This window comes from Dermacentor variabilis, chromosome 7, assembly GCF_050947875.1.
Source record: "Dermacentor variabilis isolate Ectoservices chromosome 7, ASM5094787v1, whole genome shotgun sequence".
Taxonomy (NCBI): Eukaryota; Metazoa; Arthropoda; class Arachnida; order Ixodida; family Ixodidae; genus Dermacentor; species Dermacentor variabilis.
In genome coordinates, this window is record NC_134574.1 from 173,065,452 (window position 1) to 173,089,046 (window position 23,595).

Genomic DNA, 23,595 nt, shown 5'->3' on the forward strand with positions numbered 1-23,595 from the left:
GAATCGAGGTAACCCCGCTGATGGAAAGATTGCCTATCACAGTGGCTAAAAACAAGCCACGTTTTTCTCATTAAACATGGATTTATATTTTTAATTCTTTGCGAAAAGTCACGGAAAATGACCTTTAGCACTCCACACTGCAAAAACATGAATGGGTATATAAGAGGCCTGTCACATGACCTTCTATTAGTGTACGCGGTTCCTAGTCTTTTTATTAGTATAGAAATGCAGTACACTTTTTCCTGATGCAAGTTTTTTCTAACTTACAATGTCCCAATAGACCTTGGTTTGTAGCGAGTAGAAAAGTGGTGCTGCCATCGCCTTCGTTTTCTGTGAGTTGGCTTGGCTCATCTATTGACAGAATAATCACGACGGGGGCCAGCGAGCCATGACATAGGTTTGTACTTATGGAAAAACGCCGTACAAATATAAGAAAGGTTTTTACAACAACGCGAACTTATTGTACCAGCTTTTACAGCAAAGCTGTATACCTCTACCGTCCGAGCAAATTTTCGTGTCATTATTGGCATGGTAAGCAAAAGAATACCTCCCCACACATGGGCCGATCCCGGAGATAGTGCAATGCCAGGCCAACCAGCAGCAGAGGTGAAGGAGGCGTTAAGCACTCCCCATGCATGGGCCGATCCTGAAGATAGTGCGATGCCGGGCCGACCCGCGGCGAATGTGAAACGGGCATCAAGCACTCCCCATACGCATGCCGATCCTGAAGATAGTGCAATGCCGGGCCGACCCGCGGCAGAGCTGACGCAGGGGTTAATTACTCCCCATACCTGGGCTGATAACAAAGATAGTGCAATGCTGGGTCGACCCGTGGCGGAGGTGAAGCAGGCGCTAAGCACTCCCCATACATGGGCCGATCCTGAAGATAGTGCGATGCCAGGCCGACCCGCGGCGGAGCTGAAACGGGCATTAAGCACTCCCCACACATGGGCCGATCCCGGAGATAGTGCAATGCTGGGGGCCGACCCGTGGCGGAGGTGCAGTTCGCCATTAAGGGGCCCACGCACACAGCTTCGCTGGTCATCCTTCTTCACAGCGTGGAAGGGCACTGAGTTTTTTATTTTCAAAAGTGGTTGAAAAGGTCACAATGTGAATGGTTAATCACAGTTGCACTCACTTCGGTGAAAGCAGAACAATGAGCGACTTTCACAGTTTGTGAGGCAGGCTATCAACATCGCTTTCACTTCTCAGCGTTGCTGGAGGAGGGACTCTCACTCTTTTGGAGGCTTCTTAGGTCTAAAAATTCTGCTTACAAAATGTCCGCGTGCTTTTGATTGTAACCACTGCACGTGTAAACACTGCTGATGGTGAGCTTTGCGTTGCGCCATAAAAAAATTAGGTCCTTAAAAATCGGTTGTCAGTCCCTCTGAAGCAATTCCATTGTCACGAGGAGAGCCATCATGTCATTAATGATGAAGTGTTCCATAGGCGGAGCTGGTGGCCACCTGCCAGACCAACCTGCACTGGTTGAAGATGATCCGCATCCACCTCCAGAATGGAGAAGACTCACCACAGCTACAAAGTGAGTTTGGTGCTGCGAGCACCAGCTGTTTTTTCTAATTTCTGGGTATGGTTTGTATGGGGTATGTGTTTGCATAGGTACCGACTACAGGCGGTCTGTGGAGTCCGAGCCCGAGGAGTTTTCCGTAGTCCCCCCCCCCCTCCCCATGTAATGCCGAAGCCTCCCCCCCCCACCTAAAGTGTCATTGCCAGAGTTTTGTCACCCATATCTTGTGAGGTTTCGTTTGAATTGCCTCAACCTTTTCGCTTAAAATTTATTGTGGCTATTGTGCACATTGTTGACGCTGACATGCACAGCTTTTAATTCATAATTTCACGTTATTTTTGCCAATCCTAACATTAGGAGGACAAGCGCATTAGAAGCAACAGCGGCAGCTGCCTCATGTGTATTTTCTCGCTTCAACGTTGTTCTTAATTTCCACCGTAGACACCATGCACATACACCATATATTTAAATATATGCACAGGATAAAGTTTATTATATTTTTAATAGAGAAAGAGTTAGCCAATTAACAATTATATCTAAAGGTATGGATGGCCTATGCCTAGAGAATGAATATGTTGCTGTATGTTCACCTCGCTTCAAATTGATTTGCGTGCTCTTTTGACCCTGAAAAAGCCTGTAGACTTCAGTGACCCCTTCGGGAGTGTCTTTTATCAATGGCGTGTGAAATGCACGTGAATTATATGTGTCTTAGTATCGCTCCTCTTTTCAGTAAGCAATGCTAACGACTCATGAAAAAAAGAAACTTCTAATAATTTGCAACATTTATTAGAAATTGAAACATTGTCACTTGCATGCAGAGGTCATAAATATACTTAGGGTTTCCCAATTAACTATCATGAACCAAGATTTAAAAGAAAGAGCAATGCGCTACTCAGAAAAAACCTAGTGCATATTGTTTGCAGTATAATGGAGCAGCTGCCAGTAATTTTTTCATTACTGAAATTTAATTAGGTAACTGTAAATAATTATCCAACTCGAGACTTACTATCCTAATTATCAAAGTGTCAGTGAGGCATTTGTAGGCGCAACCAAGGGACGTCTAACTGTGGTGTTTTCAGTGACATACAAATTGTGCACTAATAACCAGTGTCGACTGGAACGAGCTTCCTCCCTCCATTACTGCCATTTCTGACGTTGACAAATTCAAGACCACTGTATTTTCGGCCACTCTTAAAACTTCATTTTGTATAATTATGTGCTGCTTATTTTTTTTACTTACCACTCCTTTCTGTAATGCCTTCAGGCCAGAAAAGTATTCAAAATAACCAAATAAATAAACCCCGCGATATATGGAAAATACCATGCGACTGCACTCCTACCCACATCTTAAAGCAGTGCCCTCGAACAGGCTCCCTCTGAGTTCGCCAGAACGAAATAAAGCAAATAAAGAAAAACATTGGGATCGAGCTAGCTCCTTATCTGGCACGCCCAGGCCATAGTAACACGTTGCATTTGATGTTAGTTGGAAACAGGCTGTGATATCTGTTGTCTTAGCGTAAAGTGGACGAATGGTTTTCTTTCTTTTTTTTGTCACAACACTTTTCACCACAAAAGTGAAATGACAACATTGGTGCAAAGGTTTAAAGGTGCATTTTGTTTCATCCCAGTTGCCATGTCTCTATGATGAGCAGAAGGTAAACATGATCCTTGCTGCAAATGGCAACAAGAAGAAGACCACAAATATATATCAGTTATGGAAGTGTGGCTGTAGACCAAACGCATCGACTATCATCAGAAATGATTAAAACCTGAGACAAACTGGCAGCTTCAAGAAATAGCAGCGGAGGACTCCATCTTTCGAGTCCTAGCCTACGCACGGATGTTCTAGCATATATGGCCTCAAACCCTCATGCTAGCATGCGTCACATGACCGCACAGATACCAATTTCCAAGTCATCAGTTTGGAGGATTATAATCGACGGCCTTTCGTCCATACCATCTTAACCAGCACCAATGCTTGGAAGATAGGGAATTGCAGAATCGCCTAGATTTCTCTAATTCGGTCCTCACAAAAGCCGATGAGTCAACAGACTTTTTGAGCAACATCATGTGCACAGATGAAGCCAATTTTCGCAGAAATGCTTAGGTAAGTTCGTATAATGCACACTATATTGGGGTGACTCCAATCCACATTGGGTAAAGCGCAGTCGGCACCAGTACAAGTGATGTAGAAAAGTAATTAATAAAGAGAAAATCGGACATCCACCAGTTCGTAGCAATTGCTACAAAGCAAACCCATACGGGTTCCTCTAAAGAAAAGCCTCACAGGTGAAGAAAAATTTGTCCTTCTCCGGGACTCAAACCCGGGGCCACCACCTTTCTGGGGCAGCCGCTCTGCCATCTGAACTAACCAGGTGGCTAGCAGATGGCAGGGCGAAGTCGAATTTGTCAACAACTCGAGGCAAAGGCAACAGTTTGACGTAATACTTCTGTGGGAACCCGCAAGGTGAAGAGAAGTAATTAATAAAGGGAAAATCAGACATCCACCAAGCGGGCTCCCACAGAACTATTATGTCAAACTGTTGCCTTTGCCTCGAGTTGTTGACAAATTCGACTTTGCCCTGCCATCTGCTAGCTGCCTGGTTAGCTCAGATGGTAGAGCGGATGCCCCGGAAAGGCGGTGGTCCCGAGTTCGAGTCTCGGACAAGGACAAATTTTTCTTCACCTGTGAGGCTTTTCTTTTGAGAAACCCATATGGGTTTCCTTTGTAGCAATTGCTATGAACTGGTGGATGTCTGATTTTCTCTTCATTAATTAGTTCTCTCCACCTTGCGGGCTTTCGCAGAACTATTACGTCATAACTGCTACTATTCGCCAGGCTCATCGAGGCTCGGCACTGAAGGAAGATTGCGTTAAAAACACTGTATATTCAGAGGCTGCTGACGCGAGCGACGCGCGCTCCTTCAACAAAGAGCGGAGCGCACGTCGCCGACTGGCCGCGCGCAGCGATCGACTACCGTGCTCGCCTTTTTGCTCTTTGCTGCCGGCAGAGTACAGAGAGAACCAACTCTGGTGTCCATTTAACCGCGACATAATTGTCGCTAAAATGCTCACGAAAATACACGCTTTATGACTCGCTGTGTTTTCATTGCAAGCGCCGTCAGCTGCTGCTTCGACAACCGGGAGCTAGGCCTACCAGCTCGAGCGATCGGCGGCTGCCAACAAAGTCAGCACGCTGAGCATGATGGTCTGTTTAGGAGAGCTTATTCTGTACTAATATGGCCCATCTGCAACAAATCAAAGCTTCACGGAGTTGTTTGTCTTATTACGACGGTCCTCTTTTCGCGCACGGCAAATACGGGAATGTCTCAAACGGCAGGCCGTTCTCTCGACTGTGTACGCACTAACCGATGAAGACGGTAGGCCTCGCTCGCTGGCTGTGGGTGTCACTGGTTACGAAGCTTCTTCTGCTAGAAATTATTCTGCTAGTATAAGAAAATGCAAAGTAATACAGAAAAGTTGATGATGAAGTCGCCGATCACTCCCGCCATATCTGTTGCCCCTTTTATGCATCAGTCACTTCACCCAATCCGGAGGTCGGTTGCCCTTTCCCACAAGAGGGGAGCATTGTCGGAGACGCGCGCACGTCACCGGGCACAAGCAGGGGGGAACGCCGACTCCGGTCGTACTCTGGCCGGATCATCGCACTGACCGGGCCACGCTGGCTGTGAAGCGTCAGGGTCGAGAACCATTTCGACGAGGCCGTCGGCCCCTTCCCCATAATCGTGCGAGCCGTGACCGAGGGGTGTCGCGGGGCGAACGGCCAATCACAACAACGTACACTTCAGAGGTGGCACCCTCTCGTCTATTGGTCGCGTCCCACCTCCGGCCACAGAACACCTATACAAACTTAGAGAAGGGAAACTGTACCTTCCACAGTGCTACGGAAATAAGCGTAGCGGTGGCGTCGTGAACTAAAGTATGTGATCATGGTTATATTGCGCTCAGTTTTACAAACACGATATTAAGGAAGGACAGGACGTGGACGGATTGCGCTTCGTCCGTCCACGTCCTGTCCTTCCTTAATATCGTGTTTGTAAAACTGAGCGCAATATAACCATGAACGTTCACCAACTAGCCCCCTTCATTGCTTTACTAAAGTATGTGACCACGGGTGGCGCTGTACAACAGGAAACGGAAACGGGGTTTTGCACAGTATGGTCGCTTTACCTACTGGGTTCTGGCTGCTGCGCATCGATCGTGCTCCCGCCAGTTAGGTTGCTGTGTGGCAAACGTAGCGCCTACATATGTATGTAGGCGCTACGTTTGCCACACAGCAACCAAACTGGCGGGAGCACGATCAAGGCGCAGCAGAATATATGTAGCGCTGAGTCATATCGAGTTAAGGCACACTCTGAACTGACTTTTAAGGGCATCCCGAGCGGTTTTTCGTTTATTACGCCGCCGTTACCCCGAGTTGTGCCGCCGCGCTCCAGCTGTTGCATTTCGTGTAGGGCTACTGACAGAGTGCGGTTTCCAGGTGGCACGATGGCCTCGACTGGAATAAACGCACACACCAAAGATTGAGTAAGCTTGAAAATATTTTATTTGCATTTTACAAGTACAACAAAAAGCACACGTCTACGGATCCACACAAACGCGGTTACATAGTCAACAACATAGTCAAGAAATGGCTCATTAATAAGGGTGGCACAAACGCACAAGAAAGAAAACCTAAGCTACAAAACGTACAGTCGGCTGCTAAACATAATAATTTCCCTGTCACCGCGTGTCACTTTTATACAGCATCTTTAGAGCACTACCAGGCCGGGTAATTTGGCGGAAAGAACGCAACAGCTTACGGCCGTCAGCTGCCTCTTCCTTACGGGTGTCATAATTATCCTAATCTCCGCATCAACGTCGTGCAAGTCCGCATACAGGTATCTGTATCTGAACCATATGTGGCAGCTTAATACATGTGTAGTGAAATTATGATAACCACTGCGTCTTATCAAACGTATTGGTTTTGCAAATGCGCATTACAGCTGACGGAACAACATACTGTAAGTGAAGCACAAGAGAACAAGGTCAAAAGGAGGATGCAACACTTGAAGAAGAAGTCAAGAATTAGTAGGCGTACAGCAAACAAGCGATGACGGAGAACACACAATGATGCATCGGGTGTTCTGTCACATCGGTTTGCGTACTTACGGTGTTATGGAGATCAACGGCATAAAAACGTACCTTCAAGCGTATTCCGTCAACCTCCGCCGCATTCATTATGATAATCAACGCCTAAACAAAATGAGGCACTATTTTTTGCCAAGAGTAGACCTCTTTACAGCAAGTCTGTGTAATGACTCGCAGACGAAACCAGCATGCTTTCGAAAATGTTTTACCGCCGTAGTATTCGAACGCCAACGGCCAGGAAACACATCGATACCAATAGGCTGTCGGCTGTCGGTGGTTAATCAAGTACAAAAACCTTGACGCTATGACTAAAAAGCAGCTTCAACAATCAAATTTTTAAAAAATCAACTGACTATTTGCCTGAGGTAAAAAAACATCCTTAGACATCTCGATTGTTCATGTCAATGGTTTGTGTAAATTAAAAAATTCAGCATGTTTAGCGCCCCTAGCAGAGAAAGCACAAATTAAAGTATTCGACCAAATTACAGTAGCTCCACTTGCGCGCTTACGCTGAAACGCGCCTCGATTGATTTTTCGCCCTCTGTGGCCATTTGTTGAACTTGAGAGTGTGCGGGGCCTGCTCCGGCTTGGGAGTGGCCCATTTAGTGACGTAAGCTGCGAAGTGAACGGTTCGTTTTCCGAACCGTTATAAGATTCGGCCCCCGAACAAAAGTTTTGCCGCCGAGATTTTTAGCCGAAAGTTTGGGTGCTGAAATCGGTTGATACAACCTTGTTTTCAGGCAGAAACTAGCGGAATTTAAGATAATGAATTTAATCCATTTCTTGCCAAATACCGGGTCTAACGGCTGCGCTACAAACTAGAGGAAGTGACGTTTCTGTAACGCTGTCTGTGCCGGTTACCGGCGTGCCAGCTGTCTTAGGATGGCTAGCCACCCGACCCGTATCTCTCCGCCCGCATGCACTCTTAAAAACAGTAGCGCCCTTTGGGGAGTACGTTACAACGATAATCCCCGTCTTACTCGCTCGCATTTAACGCCGCGAGCCCCGCACTTCCCAGTCGCGAACGGCATGCGCGTTATCAGCGTGACGGAGCATTCTCGACAGGAAAGTAGCGAGCGCCGAGTTTTCGAGAAAGGAAACGCAAGCTAGGCAGATTACGATTATCGTTGTGGGACAAATATACACCCCAAAGGGTTTAATCTTTTCTTAGAGTGTACACTCTTGGGCAAAGTTACGCCCTTTTGGGTGTATCTCTGCCACACAGCATTAATCGTCATCTGCCTTGCTTGCATTTCCTTTCTTGAAAACGCCGCGCCCGCTATAGTTTCCGGTCGGGAATGCTATGTCATGCTGATAACGCGCATGCTCATGCTGATAGCGCGCATGCCGTTCGTTACTGGAAAGTACCGGGCTCGCCGCGTTAAAGAAACGAAATGCGGAAAAGACAGATGACGATTATCGTTGTGTGGCAGAAGGGTGTAATTTTGCTTAAGAGTGTATGATGTTGCGCGCAAGGGTGTGAAGAAAGTATCGTTGGGCGAGCAAAACCGTGTCATACCTTTCTGGCAGAGCCGAAGCTTCGAAGAATATGGATTCGCGCTGCGCAGCTAACATGGGTGCAAAGAGTGTGCTATGTGGGCTTCTTGATAGGTAATCTAGTAGTTGCAGTGCAACGACACGGACATAGGAGGCACGCGAGAAAATACACGGCGCTGAACAACCAGCTGCGAACAAATGTTAACGTACGCCGCGTCTCTTCGCGCTAGACTTCGGGAACCGTCGTAGCGCACTCCAAAACAAATATAATAATCGAAAAGTTTTTAAGTTATTTATTTATTTATTTATTTATTTATTTATTTATTTATTTACAAAGACCTTACAGGCCCCCGTAGGAACATGGCATAAGGGAGGTATAAACGGAAACAGTACTATAAGAGCTAGTTAACATACTAGGTAGCAAGTGGCACTTATACATTTCTAATACAAAACATTCAAACACGAGAGATACAGCATACTTTCAAAATGCAATTGGTGCACAGTACAAACTAGAATGCAACCGAGAAATAACAATGAAAAGCAATAAGTCGGTGAACAGGTTAAAAGGGTGTTATTGAAAGATGACTGCTGACTTGGTTGCGGAAGGAATCATGGTTTGTTAAGGAAGCGATAGTGTCGGGCAAATTGTTCCACAGAGAAATGGGACGTGGAAGCGCAGAGCTGTCCAAGGTTAGTGTGTGACCGCAGAGGGAGGCGTTTTGACATGCGCAAAGGCCTTTCGAGAGGTAGCGGAGACAGCCTGTTACCATGAACGTACTTGTTCAACAAACAGAGAAGTGCGATGCAACGGCGAGTTTCAAGTGAAACGATGTCATGATTCTGTTTAATCTCAGTTACGCTATGAGAACAGTTATAATCGCAAGAAATAAAACGTGCTGCTCTGTTCTGTACGGCTTCTAGCATATTGATTAGATATTTTGATGAGGCGACCACACAGGGCTTGCAAATGGCAGTTTAGTCCGGACAAATGTTGCAACAATTGTTGTTACATGCATAGTGGGTTAATAATATTGTAACGCATGATTTTGTTTACGTTATTATAAAGGAATTATGCGGCGTGCGCCGCAATAGCAGGCAAGCCTCGGCGTCGCACGAGTCGCATTGTTGAAATCGCAGTCGATTGCGCCGATTTCTTTCGCTCCGGTCGCAGCACGTGAAGCACGCTTTACACACGAGCACGTTGGTGCAGCCGGTAAGGCTTTGGCGGAACCCCACGCGTTGCTGCATAGCCTGCAGAATGCGTCGCAGTGCGGGGGATCTGAAACATTGCTGTTGTCATCGTCGTCGTTGTGCTTAATAATATCTTTCTTGCTTTTCAGAGGCAATGCACTTGTTCTTTACACGCATACGCAATTTTATCGCTTGCGGAGGTTATCACCGCTGTGGCGCATTCGCTGAGCATTGCCCTCTCGAAATTCATCAAATATGTTTGCCATATTACAGTCACTCCGAATTCTTCGATAAAGAAAGTCTCCATATTCGACGACAACAGCGCTTGAATGCACTCGACAGGGTTTTTTTTTTTTTTTTTTTTTCGCGTGACGAGCTGTTGAATTAAACGTTCCCCCTCTCAGCTATAAAACAGACTTCAGGGCCTTCAGACACATGACCCCTGCGGCCACAACAATCAAGCCGGAAGGCTCTCTGTCGAACCGACCCCTGTAATACAAGGAAGGCAACGGGACAATGCGAAGCCCCGTAAATCCCACTGGCGGTTGTACCTGCCATCAATGCCTTTCCTTCCTTGCGTCTATGTAAATACGCAACCGCAGGGCAAGCTGTGGTGCGCGGTCGCGCATTGATCGGTCGACCGCAGCGTATCCCCACTGCAGCGTCTCTTGGGTGTCCGAACCGAGATTATTTTTCTCCAGCCGAGCGTGTGTTGCCTCGTGTGGCAGGATTCGTCGATGGAGATGTTATCGCCGAGAAACCTTGGGGACGGGTCGACGCCTCAGTGTCTCCCGCGTCTCGTTCGTGACATCCCAGTTGCAGCCCCCCCCCCCTTCATCCACGCGCCACCGCCGACCAGAAAGGAGGGGCCTTACCCCCAACCTCTTGAAACCTCGCAGCGTGGCGACAACAGCCGCACCACTGAGGTTGTATGCTGACCTCTCCTTGAGTGGCACACTGCAAATTCAGCGATCGCCTTTCTTGTTTGTCCCGTCGCCTGCGACAAAACATTGCACGAAAAAAGAAACGCCACATTGGCCGGTGTGTGTAATACTGCGATAATTACTAAACGAGAAGAAAGCGGGTTAACCGAGGGGCCAGATTTTTATTAGTCATATCATAAGAAGCCCACAAACACTGACACCAAGGACAACATAGGGGAAATTACTTGTGCTTAATAAATGAAATAAAGAAACGATAAATTAATGGAAACTAAAGTGGATGAAAAAACAACTTGCCGCAGGCGGGAACCGAACCCACGACCTTCGCATTTCGCGTGCGATGCTCTACCAATTGAGCTACCGCGGCGCCGTTTTCCCATCCATTTTCTTGCGTATTTATGTTTCTTCGTAGAACCCTGGGAGTGTTAGCCAGCGCCACCACTCACAGACCTTGGCGGCGGACGTGGAACGTCCTTTTTGTCGCAGGCGTGGGTTCGGTTCCCGCCTGCGGCAAGTAGTTTTTTTTCATCCACTTTAATTTCCATTAATTTATCGTTTCTTTATTTCATTTATTAAGCACAAGTAATTTCCCCTATGTTGTCCTTGGTGTCAGTGTTTGTTGGCTTCTTATGATACGATAATTACTAGCGGCACCGAGATGTCAAACTGGTACTCTCTCGCCTTTGTTCTCTTCTGAAAACACTAACCGCGTTTTTTTTTTTTTCGTTCTTACTTTGTGGAGCACTGTTTAGCTTTAGCGGCGACTTTGTTGCGGTGAATGTTCGCTCCTGTGAACTGCTTTCTACTATACCTGGGCATTCGAGGTAGTTCCTGCTACGGGCTTTTTTTCTTTTTTGGATAACGTTTGAGCCCTCGAAACACGAGAAAAAGTACTGGCAGAGCTTCCCAACTCGTTTGCAGTGTATAGCAACCGTTTCAGCGAACGAGTTTCGCTTTATAAGTACGGAAGATGCGTAGTGAGGTCGTGATGTGGCAGCTCGCAGCGCCATTCTCACCGGCGACTGAGGTCGCGAAAAGCGTGTTTAGCGCCAGCGAACAGGGACAGAAGGGAGACGGCACCACAATGCGCTAACTTCAACATCTTGATTTTCAGGAAACACCCACCTATTTAACCCATGCACAGTGGCGCCAACTCATCCAAAAAAGCCGTCTCCTTATCTGACAAGTCGACCGAAGGGGCACTAACACACGTATCACTATTCCGACAGGTAGCCTGAGCCTCAATAATCTCGCGCACATCTTTGTGCTTCGCAAGAACCCGGCAGGATGCATGCACCGGCGCACAGCCGCATTCCTGACAGTGAGTTGCCCGATGACCGCATAGCTTATTTCTCACGTTTATACCTCGTATAACCGGTCATTAAGACACCTTCCTGTCTGTCCGATGTATTTTTTCCCACAGTACAGCGGGTGCTCATAAACAACAGCTTCTACGCGACCCACCGGTGCTTTACGATGATTCGTAGAGCAACCGACAGCTGGCTTACGGTACGGGTCCGTTAACCGACATATTTTCCTGTGTTTTTCTGGCGCTGTTGACCACTTTTGTGTCCACCCGGCTAGCCATTTTCTTGTGCTATGTGCCGTTCTATGCAGATATGGGCACTACCGCTACCTTCCCTCTGCCTTCCGTCCGTTGATTTGCCGCGTCCTGAGTTGTGCTGTCCGACCCGCATCTTTTTAGCAGCCCCTCTACGACCGAAACTTGCACTGACTCCGGAAACCCAGCTGCTGATAACCTTCCCGACTGATCCATAAGACTCGTATAGATCTTATGGTGGCAAGATTTCTTTTAATTTTGACGGAGGCCAAGCCCTTCATGGGGGAAGACTAATGCTAACGCACTACTGTCGCACGAGTCCTAGATGTCGATGTTGCTAGATAAGGAATTTTGAGACCAACGTTAGCGTCAACAAATGAAAACTTTTAAGAGTTTGCCGCCTTCACTAGAGCGCAAATTGGGCTTGTTCGTTATTCGTAGTCACCTGATATGCCAGCGTCTATAACGAGAAAAGATACGCAGTACTGATTTTGAAGTTCCATCTCTGCGGGCGCACACTTATAGTCGACACAGCACGAAGAAAATAGCTTACACCTTGCTCAGAAGCACCTTGTCAATATGAGAGTTGGAATGGGTGCTCACGCATTGCTCGCGAAGTCTGTCAAGCAAATCTGCATCGGTAATTTCTCCTCTGGTCAGTTACCTTGCTTTTTTAACGACACAGCATTTTTCAAACACAGGGACGCACTTTGCACTGTGTCGAGCCAGATTATCTTGTTTGTACTTGCCTACATTGTACTTGCGCTTAGATAATCTAGAATTCAAACATCTACCGGTTTGACCAGGATATCATCCTTTTATTAGCCTGTGGTAGCTTCTTTCCAGCTTGAAAAAAGTGTCTAGTATATTCCTATACTATCCATATGCCTACCATGGCGGCCGCAATGTGCTTCTCAGCGAAAGGTCCGAAGCCACCTGTGACAAAAAGTGAAGGCTGCCAGTGTGGAATTAATTGCCTATCGCGGTTCGGCGCAGTTTCAAATTGGATACAAATTATTTTTGACGTGGACAACGGTGTATTTCTCGCGTACCGCATTCCTAGGCTCGTGTAATTCTGTTGTAGGGTCCAGTCACCTGCCGTGAAATATTTATTGGTAGAGTTACTGTAGGTGCTAGCAAACAAATGCGCTCCGTATACGAGCCAGATGTTCGCCACCAGTTCGCTCGTCTACCGAGAGGTGACGCGGCGACACGCGTGCTCCTCCACCGTCTTGGCGTCTGGTCCGTGACCAAAGGGGTCGGGAGCCGAACTCGCGCCATTGTATTTCCGTCGCCGAAGGCCGGTCTCGTGGTGCTCTTCGCAACAGCGTTCTCGGCCCGCGGCGGAGGTGGACCCAAAAATAGTCGTGCGCGAAGCTGTTGTGAAGACGGTTCGGGTACAATCGTGCCTCGCGTGATCAAAAAAATAAGGGCGTGTGGCGACGACACTGCGGACGTGAACGGAAAATAGCGGACGGAGAAAAGACTCGACGGTGGTGGTGCGTGGACCCTGTTCTTTCCGCGTTACTGCCTTTTTTTTTTTTTTTTTTTTACCGCGGTTTGCACGGGCTCATCGCTGCATCCGCGGCAGCGCGTGTGTTTGATGAAACCCAGCGTTTTCAAAGCGTTCTGCGCAGAGCGCATAGCTTTTAGTTTTCGAAACGGGGGGTATATTATAAACGGCTGCGGGTTGGCGTACGTACACGCCACATTCGAGCAACGGCAGCGCAGGAAAAGCGCTTACTTCCTGCTGAAGGCTTGTTTTCATTTTCACATATCGTAACTCTCGTGAAAGTTACCACGTTTTTTGCAGTTAGTGGTCACGTGTTCATAAACATGTTTAGTTGGAATTCGGCGCTTTTGTGTTCGTCCCCTGTTGTTCGCCCTTTTGCGCCATCGTTGCTTTAACCGAAGATGATGCAGCGAGGGGTGTTGTGGCTTCTATGCTCAGAAGGGAGTGCGGGGTTCGGTTCTTGTCGCTCTGTGCCCTGCTCGACGATCCCGGGTCGGTAAATCGCAGATCCAAGGTGACGATGCTTGAGCCGAGCGAGAGGGTCAGATTGGCTGTATGTAAGTGAGATCGGCAAGGCTCGGACAAGTTGGTAATTGATGGCACAACGCGGAAAACGGGGATGCAGACACAAACACTTACAGTAACCTTTATTGATGAAACAAGGGCTACATATACGCGAGGCGTGCGCAGAAAGAGAAGGTAACAAATTAAAGCGTCTTATCAAACGACAGAATGTACATACCACTTGCCACGTGTTAAACGAGAAGAAAGGGGTTAACCGAGGGCTCCGATTTTCATTAGTCATATCATAAGAAGCCAACAAACATGTTGCTACGTGTTAACAATTCAAAATGCACACGTAGAGCCTTTAGAACTGATTTAGGTACGTAACCTCGCTTGGTGTCAGCGCAGTAGATCCACTGACGCTCATACTATCAACCTTTCCAGTGTCTGTTCGTTTTGTCTAGATTGAGTCCGAGGTTCTTTCTTTCTCTCCTCTGTCCTTACCGCAAGGCATCTGAGCTGCTTCAGAATAATCGGGCGCTGTTTGACTTGACTGCCAGCAGCACTTCGGTGAACAGTCATCGCCGCATGTCGCCTCAGCGTTACCTATTCCTGAAGCCCGCGTTTGTAATGAGACCCGATGGTCTATAACACTTTCAACCGTTTGCGGACCGCCGAAAGACCCCTTTAAAATATGTAACAATTCGTACCTTCTGAGACCCGAGCATGCATTTCAATGCGGAAATGGGAGTTGACGCCCAGCTGCGGGTCTCCGTTCAGCGCCTTTGTATACCGCTGACTTGAGTCGCAGCAAGTGATTTGAAACCAACATTTTGTACAACGTGACCTTTATTCCACCAAGGACTGCGCAAAGTCTATGCACGCCTGTCGAATTAACCGCGAAAAACGCATCACCATGCCCGCCATTTATTGTCCCCTGCAGTTCTGGCTCCGAAACGTCGGGTTTCTTGAAACAAACTTTGGTTGCAATTTTGTATTTTCTTTTTAGTCGTTAATTCAGTTATTGTCCCGAACCATGGCATATCTCTGCGGAATGTTTGGCTTTGAGGCTGTATATTTATATATCAAATTTGGCCGCTTTAGATGCTCTATCATGCAGTTTACATAACTGCAACAGCTGTTTTTGGTACAGAGTTACGGATTTGTAAACTTCGTGTCTAAATTTTTTTTCAGCGCGCAAGCAAAGGGAGGCCAGGTTAGCGCATTATAGAGAAGCTTACCAAGCGCGGAAGCGTGCCAAGATCGAAGCTACTGCAACCGCCGCCGTTCTGCAACACGAACAGCGAGGAGAGGTAGACGCAGCCGGTGGATACGAGCAGCGGCACCCACAACGAACGTTTGACGAACTTTCGCTCGACTTCACGGACGACCAGTTCGGCAGCGCGCGCCGCATGTGTGAAACAGTGTGGCCTAATAAGGAAACACTGCGTGCATAGTCTTTGCAAAACCAAGCCAAACAGACATTTCGCTTGTGATAACTATATGTTTGCGAGAGTTAAAGGGACCCTGAAACGATTTTGACGATTTTCTACAAACGTACTGAGTCGTTAGAGTAGGTCCTTCTGATCATTAATTGACACATATAAGTGATATGCGTAAAGCGCGTAATTTATTATAAGGTTTTAAAAATGCACATCGCTGCCGATCGCAGCACGCTGCTCGGCGGAATTTTAAGCCGCGCCTACCCATATGACGTCAGTGGGGTGAGCTATCCGATTGGCTGACCAGGCCGCGTGATTGATAATTTTTCCAACTTTATGGTGAACAAATAATCCTCGTAATAGTTGGAATGTTAGTTCATTTGTTTTTATAAAAAGAAAGTAACATAAAGAGAATGCACAAGAACAATTTTTCAGTACACTTCAGCACTTCCGGCACACAGCAAGTGTCGTTTGCTTGTGTTACAACGTACTCCATTTTGACGAGAGCTCCGCGGTCAGAGTCGGTCTCAGTCTTTTCGTGAGCACTATGTTTCGACTTTGTTGCCTTGTGGACTGCAAACGTAGCGACTGGCAATATGTCAAGCTGCGACATCGTGTCCCTCTGCAAGGCAGTATACAAGCGAACTGGCTGAGGCGCATCGGACTGCCGGTATCCGATCGGCGCCGGGATTTTCGCGTTTGTGGCCGTCACTTTACACCGGAAGGTTACTAACGCAATAGCGTTTCGCGAGTCCAGTATTGGGGCAAACGCAAGCGCAAGGGGACAGGGTCTGGCCGCTTAACTGTGCCGGGATGAGCCACGAGATGAGCAGAAGGGCAAATGTGAATGATCTGCACGGTGCAGCCACCTGGTGGCACAGAGCTCAACCATACACAGTAGCAGCAACGAAGTGTATTCTTCTTTGCTGCTGGTGTGTATTTTTCGCAGGAGTGTAATCATCAACACGTTGTTTTTAGAAATGTTTAAAATGTTTTACACTTGGTTAGAGCAATATTAGCGCTTTGTTTGACTGGTTAAGCGCTGCGCCAGCAAGTGTCTGGACCGTGCAGACCGATCAGGCTGCTCACGTACGTCTACGCTAAAGTTCCTTCATCAGCTTGAGTTTATGCCTCCAGTCATTTGCCGAAATGACCAGCTTGCCTGTGGTTACCGGAATACCGGACACGTTCGGCGCTACGACAGAATGCTCGCAACGCACGCTGCTTCGATAGCTCTCGGTCGACGGCCAAGCGGCTAGCGGAGAGGTCTCGCGCGGGAAGGGGCGTGCTCCAAAACAACCGGAAGTGGACGATGTGACGTCGCATCGTGACGCTGAACCAGTGAAGGCGGAGCTTAGCGCCGCTCGCTCGGCGAGCGAGTTGAGGAGGAAAAGCATAGCTAGGGAGGAGGGTAACTTCTAATCGCTTGCAGCTCCATTAATACGTAACGCTTCACTTAAATTGTGGTGCGAATGTTCTACTTAAGCTGTACCCTACGCGCCTACAAAATTTGTCCGAACCGTTTCAGGGGCCCCTTAAAACCTCAGCAAATTTCTTTTTCGGCAATTTTTGTAAAATATTCCATCCCCCTAAATTCAGATAGATCCATGGGTTGCCTCATAACACTCGTTTTAATATACGGCATTACCAAAGCGCAATTCACTGATGCACCTTGACAGTGCCTCCGCTTGCTTTTGTTGTTTGGCGTCGCAGCTGCATGGAGCCGAGTGTGCGTTGCGTTTCCTTTGTTCTTCTCGGGGCGACGAACCACTGACGACGCAGCGTGTCTGCGCTGTTTTATTGCGCTGTCGCGTGCCACGTACTACGACGCGCCGTTTTCTCGCTGACGAGAAGAAGAAAAAAAGTGCGGTTTACGAACTGCACGCTCTCGTGCAATACGCAGCGTGGGAAGCGAGAAATAATGCGAACGCGCTGTGGGCCATCTTACACTGTCTGCATACGCTTGTCAAGCGAGGCACTTGGAATGCGAATATCTAGCTGCTTTAAGTATACACATTAGTTATAGGTAACTTTGCACTGAAAATATGCGCGCGATTGTATTCACGTTTAGTTTCTTTCAGGAATACGGTTTAAAATTCCTGTATATTTCTGTATCGTTTTCCTTAGCATACTAAGCGTTTGTGCACTGTTTCCCATGCACTGCAGCATTGCCGCGCGCATTTCTGTAACGACCTTTGTAGGGCATGCAGTACCGTTCCCCGACCGTATTGCACGAGAACGAATGGCCTTATTAAAGGCTTCTGGAGAGGGCGCTGCCTGTCTATACTTAACGATCGACACAACCGAACCCTAGATGCGATAACGATATCGGCGAAAGCTTAAAGGGACACTAAAGGTTACTATTAAGTCAACGTGGACTGTTGAAATATCATCACAGAAACCTCGAAACGCTTGTTTCGTGCCAGGGAGAGACTTATTTTAAGAGAAAATGCGTTCTGAAGCGTCCGCGTACCTCTAGCGGAGTTCAAATCGCCCGCCCTCCGATCGAGGAGTACTGACATCATGGTCTCATAGTGACGTTGCGCCATCGGTGAGTAGAACGGCGTCCGCAGACGGCGCTACGGCTTTTCTGCGCAAAACGCGAACGCGCGGCCAGAAACAGAGCCAAGACAGAGCCGACAGCAGAGCGGAAGCGGGAGTATGGTGGCTAGCGGAAGGAGAAACGAATTACGTCCCACATTACGTGCCACGGCACACGGAGAGTCAGTTTTCGTTAAACTATAGGCTGCGGCGAGCTCGCAGCGTGGTCGGCGTGGTGTATGAGAAGCGACGAGCCTTTTCGCATTCGAAACAGGGAATAAAAATGTGCGAATCGACGCAAAACTCGGCCTAGAAACGTGCTTCGCCACAGCCAGGGCTCAATACGACCCAAGCTGGCACGACCCAGATGTCGTTTCCCGCACCGCCACCAGGCGCCGCTACTATACCTCAAACTCCAGCGCAAGACGCCCATAAGCTGGTACTTCATTCTATGACGCTAACTTCGACGCTCGTCGCAATGGACCCTGACACCGACAGATTGGCTCGCGATGGTGGGCTCAACTTCAGCGATTTGAGCACCGACGAGCGCGACCTGCTGCTGAGGGCTCGCACTGCCGGCGTCGTTGCGTACTACGACGGCGGCCTCGACACCGGCTCTCCGGAGCGGGAAAGCAACGAGGGCTTCCCACGACATCACATGGACGTGGCATTCTCGCTGCTTGTTCCAAATGAAAGTTTCGTGAACCAGCGGAACCCTCACAGCACGACGCGATAACGAAACTACTGAAACTCCAAAGCGTGCGCGGCGCAAAGTCGAGCGAAAACGAAACCTTTCGAAAACCCATATTACTGAAGGGTAACGTCAAAATGTTATTTTTTCTTAGAATCGAATAGACGTAGACAAGTAACATTTTCTTCCGTCTTATAATCGAATGAAATGATATTTTTAATACGAGTAGTTGAGTATTAGTAACACAAATTATGAGGAGTCCTTTCGTCATCGGGCTAGTACCGGAATGTCGCTGGGGGGTCTCAAATCGTGTCATGCATTTACCTCAATTTCTCGGTTACTAAAGCTCTGTTCGCGATTATATTGACGCCTTAGACGTTCTAGAACATTGCTCTACCACTTTAACCTGAGTTTCTGGTAACCTTTAGTGTCCCTTTAAAAACGTTATGCAGACCCCGCGCACTGTGCGAGTTAAGCGAAGCAATTTCCAGCTAGCTAGCCATCTAGCGTTGTAAGGATTGGGGGCTCAATCCCATCGCTCGTAACCCGTTGTCATGATTGGAGTCGGGCATGAATTAGAAGGTAGCTTGCCCATGCCGTCGCCCAACTTATCCACGCTGAGGACGTTGTTGAAGGGAAGGACTGCTTCTCATCGAGAACGAGGAATATGGGTTTATTTACAGTATCTACATAAGGACGTTGCAGTTCATCAGTCTAGCATGACGGCGAGAGAAAGTCCACTGAGTAGCCGCACAACAGCGGTTTATAAACACTCGGTCCTCCCTCGATCCCAAGGTGAGGGAAACGTTCGACCAGTCATCGTAAACGAGTCGCCTCTCTGCGGGCGGGACACACACACTTCTTTGCGCGAGGTTCACGGTCCCCAACCGAGGCCAGACGGGCTTCGTAGAACTCTGGGCTTACATCAGGAGAGGTGCCTTTTATTCCTCGAGCTGACCCCCGCAGCGCGGCCGGTTGCCCATTGTCCTGCGCCTTGAACGGCGCGTGGGAAGGGACCTCTAACTACGTTCCCCCGGGGACCCCCTTGTTCATAGCCCACCTCGTCGGCGGTGGCGGGTTCAGGCACAAAGACTGCTTCGTCGAACTCATCTTGGCTCCTGCGACGGAGAGTCGATGTCGCGGCTATTGTTGACGCCGTGAGGCTAGAGGGTTGCGGTGGCGTTCCACGAAAAGTCGACGCCGCTGTCGCAACTGGCCGGCAAAACTTGCACTTCAGCGGGCCGTTCTTAACAGCGTCTAGATTTGAGATTCTGCAGAACGTTACCAGTAGGACCGACGTGTTTGTGCGACGCGAGCGTGCGTGCGACGAGAGAAGTCGGCCGGCCAAGAGACGCCGCGGCGGCGATTCTGCAGGGCCGCCGTGCTGCGAACGAAGCATTATTCGGTCATTCCAGCGACGCAGGCGGCGCCACGCGTTCCTCCTACGAATCAGTCACCCGGTGATAGAAATATGCGACGCACTTCGGCGGTTCGGGCTGGCGCTGTACGTGGACGCGACGATTAGGGAAAAAAAGGGAATGGTGATCACATGTGCAGCGTGTGCCGCACTGCTCAAACTCTGCCGTAACGAGTGTTCACTGCTAAGGTGTCTTTAAGATGTACCTCAAGACAGGCGTAACGACCTGAGGCACTGGGACCAGTTACGAAGCTCGTACCACATTTTCAAGACACTGAATCGCGTACAGAGGGGATCCCACTTGTCTACAGCGATCGAGCCGAGCTCTGCGCAAGGAAGAAACAAATTTTAAGGGAGGTACCGAGTTACGAAGAAACAACTCGAAACGCAAGTCGAAAAACGTGAAACCCGTTCAGGCACAAGCACTTTGTCCTTAGTCAAACAGCTACGCTTAAGTTCAGTTCATTTGCTCCGCCGTACGCTGCTCGAGGCTCTGGACGAACGTGATCACCCCTGTACGTTACGAGTTTAGTAAATTGCATTATAGAGCCGTTTTTTTTTTCTCAGTTTACATTTCGAAACGCACTAAAGTTTGTGTCTTACCGCACAGGATTAATTTGTTGAAAACAGGAGCGCTTGGAAAGCAACTTCTGTTTGGGAAAACACAAATGTATGGCTTCATGCCCGTGAGCCTTTTCAAGGCTAGTAACGACATACTGACCTTTACAGAGTTTGTACCGTCGTGTACTGCGGCGTTAACGCAGTGCGGCGAGCCCTTGACTGCACTCGTCTGCAGGCAGAGCGATTCGACGCTGACCTCGGTGTGTCTAATGGAATAGTAAGCTGGTGGGCCAGCTTATTTGACATGATTTTTGCAAAGGGGAGCGTAGAAGCGTTGCGGGAAAAGGAGACCTGGACAGGAAAGACGCTCACTTGCAACTAAGTATATATTCAGTGACAAAACGATTTCACACAACCTAGAAAGGATCGGGGAAAAAACACGGCGTTGACCTCCTCTTCATAGCTCCTCTCAAGCTTTCTCGGTTGTGCGCCCTTGCACAACGGCCATAAGAAGAACAAGACCTGTGAAAAGCAACACACGAAACCGCTCGCCTCCTGTGCTACCGAAGTGGTATATAAGATACCAGGCAGGCGGGGCGCTGTCTAAATGACAGGCTGAGAGAACATTTCGAATGTGCTCACGTTCCTGCGCACTGCAGGGATTGTGGCTGTGAACCCGTTTTCGATAAAACCGAGATTAAAAGCAGATCAATAGGCAGACTGGAAAGATAGGTCAGATTCACGCGCATGCTAACCTTTGTATTGGTGCCCTGCCAGTGCATTTGATAGATAAGTAATTTACGTTCCTCGCCCTTGGCTGAAGTTTCTATGCCGCCTCTGTCACCCTCTCCCCGAAGGGTTCTTTGGAATGACTTCTGTCAGGCCACTTGCACGTGCCGTTTTTGCTATCACCTATTATTGATGTGAAAGTGAAAGTTTATTTTCTTTTCAACGAAAAGAGGGCGCCAAGACAAAAGGCAAGAGCCTGACAAGGTCTCGGTCACCCGGGACCTTGTCAGTGAGCCTGTAGTGATGCATGCCCTGTTGTTAGGCGAATTTTATATATATAAAAAATGTAAACACTTCTTTTTTTTACAATCCTCGATGTCAGCGCATGCGCAATCACGTTCCTGGTGGTTTGTATCTGAATATATACTTGGTCGATAGTGAGCGTCCTTGCTGTCCACGTCTCCTTCTTCCGCAACGCTTCTGCGCTCGCCATTGCAAAAATCGCCTCTAATGGACTTGATGCCGCAGCACATGTGACCGGCGTTGAACGTAGCTTCGCCTTCATTTACACACTTTGGCGTCTCTTTAGCGAGAGAGGAAGTACGGTTTGCAGCGAAACTAGAGGGCCTGACGTGCTTTGCTGCTTGAGATGCACACGCTTGCGAGATCGCCTTATCACCGTCTCGGCAGCCATTTTGACCTACCGTCGCGACTACACAACTTTAACTAGTACGTCCCCTACAATATGGAATAGAGGCAGCAATGTAGACAGCTTGGCCATTTTTTAAGTATGCTCAAGAGACGGAAGTGAAAGCATTAGTAATCATTCCTGCTTCAGCAATGCCGGCGCGACCAAGACACGGGCGTGCACCGTCCAGTAACTCGATCGATCGGTGCAGTGGTGAAGCGGGAATGAACTCCGGTCATGTCCAATGCATCGCGCACATATTCAATTTCTCGGCACGCGTGAGCTTCGGCCACGGCTAGCGCATACAACAAAAGTGGTTTCCATTCTTGGACAGCGCGCACACAAACGAAACACGAGGAAGAAGACAGGACAAGCGCTCGTCGAACAACTTAGTTTTTATATGAATAAAAGTATTATGTACCAAGTAATTAATAAATTCATGTGGGTTACATATAAAAGCCGTCATACACTCAGGAGTGATCAATGAACGAGCTCGCTTCGTTTGCCAGTTGTTTACTTCGCTCGGCACACCGCAGTAATCAGTGTCTGTCTTCTGCTTTTTGCGTACCATTTTCTTGTGAATCGGCAGAATTTTACTAGTGGCATCAAACCTTTCGTGTTTACATTGCTGTCGTGACAGTTAACAACACAATAATGATTTCCGGTCATCCGAAGAGGCGCCGTCGCAAACAAGAGACGTTTCGCGCGCAGCGGGAACTTAACGCGGGCGCGACCGCGACCGCTAAGGGAAGCGGAAGCCTACACCCGTTGGAGATGAAATCGTTCCGCCAGGGGAGAAACGAGCGCTGGCGTCTAGGATGAAACTTGGCGTGCGGTCGTCCATAGTCGCTGCAATGACCGAGCAGCTGAAACGAGGCGAACCGGGCCGCGGCGAAGCGCGTGGGATGATGAGGCGAAGAATGCTTCACGCACCGAACGCATTCGATATCCGCAGAGGATGGTTTTTCGAAGCGTGTGACATACGCTCGCAAAATAAAAAGAATGTTTGCTTTAACATTCCGAAGCTGGGGGCACATTGGATTGTATAGGATACGGTGATGGGGGGAAAATGTATTATTTTTTACCCCGTGGTTGTTTAAGGGACACTACGGTGGAAAATTTGTTCACATGTGTATTCGTGAGTTATATGCTGCTAAAAAAAAAAAACTAATAAGAGTGAACACCACCGTTACCCTGAGAGGACACTTGGTGCGCGAGAAAATGCGCGACAATTTGATAAGGATGGCAACACCGCCACTTTGAAGTTCCGGCACCAGCTACTTGTGACGCCATATATTAGACGGTGTCTATACCAGCATGGATAATTTATTATCTTTAAAATGCACTAACTTGCATTTTAGAGGAGCCACTGAACTTGGCAACTTTCGATCACTTCAACTGCGCCACACAAAGGTCCCAGTAGAAGAAAATACTTTGGCGCGAAGATACAAAAACGTTGGCTTTAATTTTCTCTTCCATAATAATCTACCTCTTACTGCGAAATAAACGAAAATGTAGTTTTAAAGGAAAACGAGCGTTCTTTCCACCCCCATGGGAACACGTCCGGTAATCGAACCCGCGACCTCGGCAGCGGAATGAAACAGGTACCCCACGGGCAGCATCGGCAGTAAACAGCCGTC

At 48.3% G+C, this 23,595-nt stretch overlaps 1 protein-coding gene across 2 annotated transcripts in view; it reads left to right on the forward strand.

The window, feature by feature from the left end:
• klar (klarsicht) overlaps nucleotides 1-23,595 on the forward strand; it is a 684,286-nt gene that overhangs the window by 605,749 nt on the left and 54,942 nt on the right. For both annotated transcript variants that reach the window (XM_075700314.1, XM_075700315.1), the window contains one exon: nucleotides 1,450-1,543. In XM_075700314.1, the coding sequence (XP_075556429.1) occupies nucleotides 1,450-1,543 (94 nt within the window). The remainder of the gene's footprint in view (nucleotides 1-1,449; nucleotides 1,544-23,595) is intronic.